The following is a 6000-nucleotide window of genomic DNA, read 5'->3' on the forward strand; positions in this document are numbered from 1 at the left end:
TCCTGGCTGAGCTGCTCAGTCAAATCCCCAGGTTTCTAACCCCTCTGAGCCTCTGTTTCCTCCTTGTAAAAGGGAAATAAAAAATAGCTCCCATTCACCCGATTCTTTCAGGGCGAGGGAGTGCAAGCCCCGAGGGAACCCTGTGGGACCCAGATGTTTCCTCCTGCCAGCCCTTCGCTGCCTGGGCACACACCTCCACCCTGCCTTCATCGGAACACCCACCCCGCTTCGTTCAATGTTTTGAGTGGAACGTCCTGGAAAGTAGAGAGGCTTTGCTAAAAAATGTGAGCATCCTATCAACGCCGACAAGTCAGGGAAAGAAGCAGTTAGAGAACCTGAGCTCCCCCTTGGGCCTGTCACCTTTCACCTGCTCCACGCCAATGCTGATCACCTCTCTCCCTGCCTGGAATGGGGGCAGGGTGCTCTGGGCCCCTCAGATCTCACACGTAAGGGGCGGGGCCCCAAACTTGAAAGAAGAAGAACCTCCCCCCGCTCTGAAGGCACCCCCATGTCAGTCATCAGTGACCAACTGTCGCCTATTTCCCTCCCCCTTCCCCCTCTCTGTCTTCATGGTTAATCTTAGTACCCCAGGCACATCACCTTTACCTTGAAAGCCCTAAGGAAATGCTGACCCAGAAACAAAAAGAAAATGATGTTCAAAGCTCAGGATTTCAACTGACGTGGCAAACCGAAATTCTACAAGGTGCTGAACATCTCAAAGGTTATAATGTTGGTTGCTGGCGGAGCCGTGGATGGCCAGTCAGGTGCCGGCTTCTCGTGGTCTCGCTGCTCACTCAGCACGGCAAAATAATTTAAGTAGCGTTAGCAGCCGTCACGTGGGCGAAGCTTTGCTAGCATGTGTGCATTATATAAAGTGGGCACAGGACCCAAAGCAGCTGATCTCAACCCATAGGGTTCCCGAGGCCAGCACTCTGCACGGTGGCCCCGTGGGTAGGTCCAGTGAGGCAGCCTAGCACGCAGCTGAGCCTGAGGCCACGGCAGGGCCAGGGCTTCCCAAGCTGGGCCAGGCTGACAGGCAGACAGAGTAGCCTAGTAGTAGCTGTATGCCTCAAAGGGTATATACTGAATATGTGTGTGTGTTGGGGGTGTGTGTCGTGGGGCGTATAAAAATTTTTTTTAAGATTTATTTTTAAGAGAGAGAGAGACAGAGAGTGAGGGGGGAGGGTCAAGAGAGAGGGAGACCTAGAATCTGAAGCAGGCTCCAGGTTCCGAGCTGTCAGCACAGAGCCTGACATGGGGCTCAAACTCAAGAACCAGGAGATCATGACCTGAGCTGAAGTTGGACACTTACCCGGCTGAGCCACCCAGGTGCCTCATGGGGGGGTATATTTTACTACAACCTCAGTGGAAGCCTATTAGGCAATGGGTTTGCCAAACTTTAAAAATGTGTACGATCTCCAAGACGGAGAAAAACAGCTGGTGATATCTGGGAGCTGGCCTGGTCCTCTGGCACCTTGCTGTGCTCCTGTTGAACACAAACAATCTTGCAGAAAATCAGTGTCAGACTAGCCACCCTGTGACGGGTCACGAGAACACAAGAACCACCCAGAATCTGTCTGAATAGACGTGAACATTCCTCAAACCACAAAAAGCACCAAATATCCTTCCACCCTAGCTAGGACATACGAGCAACTAAGGCAAAGCTTACCAATTACAGCTTGGCCTTAGTCTGGCTAAGAGTTGAGATACCCAGCCTGAGAACTGTCTTTGCCCTGAGAGCATCCAATATGGAGCAAAGCCGGGCTTCCTGGGGTCTTCCCCAGAAGCAGCGGACCCAAGTCCAAATCCTATACTAACTGCCTCCCAAGACTCCCTTACTACGGGGCCCTACAGCTCCCCCTGGTGGCTGTCCTCTCTCACTGCAACGAGCCGTAAAGCCAGCGTGGCCTTTGGCGGAGTAGTGAAAACTTTCACCCAGGTTATCCACTTTAAAAATTCAGCCTAAAAAAAAAATTCAGCCTAAGGAAAAGTCCTGTTCACAAATGTATATGCATAAGGAAACTCAATGCAATGTGTGTGCGTAATGACAGCAAAACCATGGACACGATATAAATGTCCATCAGTGGGCAGCAGCTGGTTACATACATTTTGGCATCATGAAAGACACAGTCATTCAAAATGATGACAAAAAGCTGTATTTATTGATATAAAAGTTTGCATAACATGATGGTTACATTGTAGTATCACATGACAAAAAAAGTTTACAAAACGGTACGCAGGGGTGCTGCAGAACTCCAAACAATCCCGCTTTTATAAAGATAAATTAATAAATATTTCATACACTGAGAAAAAAAGCATAGAAAAATAAATACAAAAACATTAACAGTTATCATTTCTTGGTTTAGGGATCATGTTTTTTTTTTCTTACCTGCATTTCTAGACTTTTTTAGTAATGGAAATGTTTTGCATCAATACTAAGAAAAATAGAAACTTTCAAGAGCAAGGGGCTGGGCTGTTCTGAGAACACAGCCGAGATCAGAATCTGGGGTGAGGGTGGAGGAGGGGTTTGGTCTGGACAGGTGAGCATGGGGGCCCCGGGGGGCACGGCTGAGCCGTGAGGAGGGAGGCTGGGAGACGGGAGCCAGCAGAGGTGGCTGGGCTGTGGGAGGAGGCAGACCGCTGCCCTGCTGTAGGGTCCTTCCCATCAGGTGGGGTTGAGGTGGGGCTAGAGGCTGGGAGTCTCTTCCAGAGAGGCGGGCTGTGTCTTTCTTTCCTCGTGCTGCCTGGGGTGTCTGTCCTGTGCGGGGTCGAGTGGTCCTATGTGAGGGGAACGGCCCGAGGCCACTGTGTCTGAGCAGGACGAGGGGCACTTGAGCTGAGGGTCACCAGGGCCTCGGGGCCGCTTTCCAAGCTCACTCTGCACACTGCACATCCCACATCCCACTCGGGCCCCCACAACCTGCCTGCGTGGCCTAACACCACAGCTGTGAGGGTGCCCTTGTTCGGAAACAGGGTCTTTGCAGATATAACTGGAATCTTGAGAGATCATCTTGGATTGGGGGTGGGGGGCAGAATCCAATGAGTGGTGTCTTTACAAGAGAGAGGAGACGGAGCTGAGACACAGAGGAGAAAGCTCATGAAGAAAGAGGCGGAGACTGAGTGACACAGCCACCAGCCAAGGGACACCAGGGATTGCCGGCCACTATCCAGAAGCTTCGAGAGACAAGGGACAGGCTGCCTCAGAGCCCCGGAGGGAAAAAAACCCCACCGACACTCAGACTTGGGACTTCTGGCCTCCAGAATGGTGAGAGAACACATTTCTATTGTTTTAAGCTGCTACATAATGTGACGTTGCGGCAATTTTAGGAAACTAAGATACCTCCACGCCCTCTCACCGCGCACTTTCAAGCTGGGGTCCCCAAGAAAGTCAGGAGCAGCTAAGGAAGCTAAGGCGGGCACATCCCTATTTCACCTCCAAAGTGGCCTCACTACCTGTGTTCAGCGGGTAACCGCTCGGCAGGGCTGGTCCTTTAGAGGCAGCTGGGTGGCTTTTCAGGGTCGACGGTCACATGCTAAGAGAATGCACAGGAAGAGGGACAGTCTACTACTTCCTTGATCCAGTAAAGGAAAACAGACTTTCCCGCCCAAACTCAGAGAGCGTGTGTAAAAACAAAAGCCAAGCTAATTCAATACACACACAGAAGCATTTAAAAACTAGCAAGTCGATACCTCTCCTTAGCTTCCATCCTACAAACAGCCACGATAATGAAGGAAATGTTATTTAAATCTATGGACAAAGAAGTGAGCCAGACAGAGACGGGGGAAGGGCCAGATCTGATATGATTTTAACAAAGGCGAGAAAAGACTCAACCCTTCCCAGAAAAGAACTCATAGCCACGCTTATTGCCAAGATCCAAGGAAAAAAATTTATTTACAATAGAGAATTTTATTTGAAACATGCATTATTTTTTTAAAACAAATCAGCAAATGCAGATCAAGTTTACACTCCTTAAGGCAAGAGTCCCTGTGAAAGCTATACAAGTTCATATTAAATCCAAAAGCCGCTCACCCTGGGAACTCATGTACAAAGGGCAAGGCCAAGGTCAGCGATTTGTCTTTTATTAGCGAATCGGACAATCTCCCTGATACAGGAACTCTGAGGTCAACTTGCTATGAATTTATACTAAGAAAATGCAAACCAATAGCAAGAAATTCTGATAGCCTCCTTAGAACTGCATACAATCAAATCAACATTATTTAGAAAGGAAATACAGTAGTGCATACGAAAAAGTGAAGACAGAACCTGCCCACGGTACGGAAGGACAGCAGTGTGCCGACGGTCATATTGCACGCAATGGTTAAGTCCAAACATTTGGTTCAAAGTTAGCTCTTCCCCATTTTGGCAATCAGTTCATCACAAATCTTGGTGAGTTCTTCTATCTCTTTATTCTGAAAGCGAAGACACACACACACACACACACAAAAAAAAAAGAAAGAAAAAAGAAAAGGTTGCTGAAATCTCCTGGCTGTTTGAAATCACACCCATCAGAATGGTCTTTGGGCTTTCTTGGTGCCCCTGCAATTCTCTAAAGCGGTAAGAGAAACGAGTCTAAGTACACATCTAAGCTTTAGCTGTGACCTTGAGCAAGTTACACAACCTTTCTGAGCCCTGGCGTCCCTATCTCTAAAGTGTGGATGGTAACATTTCTCTGAGAAAGGCAGGAAGTCAGAATGCAAAGCTCCCTAGCATAGTGGCCAGCACGCAGCAGAGCCTTAACTAAATATCGGTTCTCTTTCTTTTATTGGCCTCTGACGGACTACAGACATGAAAAGATGGTCCAGGGTGAGCTCTCTGGTGGCTTTTTTGAGAAACATCACCAGGAAGGGTAAAGCAATTCTACTTGGATAGGGTCGCTAGCATTTAGAGGAGGCGAAACGAAGGGGTGCTGTGGATACGAGGGGTTGGGGACAGAGGCGGGGCAGATGCGAGATGGCTTCGGATGGTCTTCCCGCCACCCACGCCCAGCCTGTGCGCTGAAGTGGGGGAAGCCAACCGCACGCTCATCTCGCACCCGCGATCTGACAGCACCGTCCGTGCTCTGTGCACCGGGATCCAACGGGACGAGTCCATTCAAAGGTAGGTGTGGCTTTGCTCTGATGCTGACCTGCTTCAGCAGCTAATCTCGAATGGCCCTCTCCAGGGGGGCTGGATCTTTCCAGAATCCCAGGAACATACCGCAGCCACTTTTTCGAGGTCCCCATGGAAGGGGAGCCTCTCCCCTGAGGCTAAACCGAGGCCGTTCTTTGGAAACCTCAGAACGTCCTGAAGCAGGGTCCACGCAGAGCCACATGTCCCTTGTTTCTGGAATGGGTTCCGGGTGCCACCCGCGACTGTCAGTACTTGGGAGGGAAGAGTCGGGCCTCCTCAGTGGAAGAGGAATTCAGTCCTCACTGCAGTTCAGCCACCAGCCCCGGCCGGGAGAGCGCCCCCCACCCCCCCGCCCCCGAACTTCACCTCGGCTTTCCCGGTGCTTGAACTCACAGCCCTGAGTGCTCCATTCCGAGAGGGAGTGAGGGAAGATGGGGGCTGTGCAGCAGTGCAGCACGGGCCGCTAACCCTGAGATGACTATTCTCGCCACTGCTGGGGCCGCTCAGGATGACTTTTCATCTTATCAGAGCGCTTCCTGTGGGCCGGACACCGTGCTAAACACACCCGGGCGCCGGCCCCACTCGGTTCCCACGACAGTCCCTTCGTGGGAGCCGCTGTTATTTCCACTTTTCAGTCAGGGAATGGAGGCTCAGAGAGGCTAAGCACTGTGCTTAATGGAAGGTCACACAGCCAGTCAGAGGCGGGAAGCCTGTAACACAAATGCAGGCTGGCCTGCCCCCTAGACGGCTTTGCTATCTTACTCATTTAACATAATGTCCGGTGACTGATTGAGGGGTGAGAGGCGCTGGTGGACCCACTAGCTCTGGATTCCCGGAGCTTCTCCAAGCTCCATCTTCGCCCAGCAAACAGCTCAGCCCCCTGGGCACCA

The 6000-nt window shown here is 50.8% G+C and overlaps 1 protein-coding gene across 8 annotated transcripts in view; it reads right to left on the bottom strand.

The window, feature by feature from the left end:
* Positions 1 to 2140: 2140 nt before the first annotated feature.
* TACC2 (transforming acidic coiled-coil containing protein 2) overlaps positions 2141 to 6000 on the bottom strand; it is a 204041-nt gene continuing 200181 nt past the window's right edge. For all 8 annotated transcript variants that reach the window (XM_077779596.1, XM_077779591.1, XM_077779592.1 and 5 more), the window contains one exon: positions 2141 to 4410. In XM_077779596.1, the coding sequence (XP_077635722.1) occupies positions 4345 to 4410 (66 nt within the window). In that variant the 3' untranslated portion in view covers positions 2141 to 4344. The remainder of the gene's footprint in view (positions 4411 to 6000) is intronic.

Source organism: Crocuta crocuta, unplaced genomic scaffold, assembly GCF_008692635.1.
Source record: "Crocuta crocuta isolate KB4526 unplaced genomic scaffold, BGI_CrCroc_1.0 scaffold138, whole genome shotgun sequence".
NCBI lineage: Eukaryota > Metazoa > Chordata > Mammalia > Carnivora > Hyaenidae > Crocuta > Crocuta crocuta.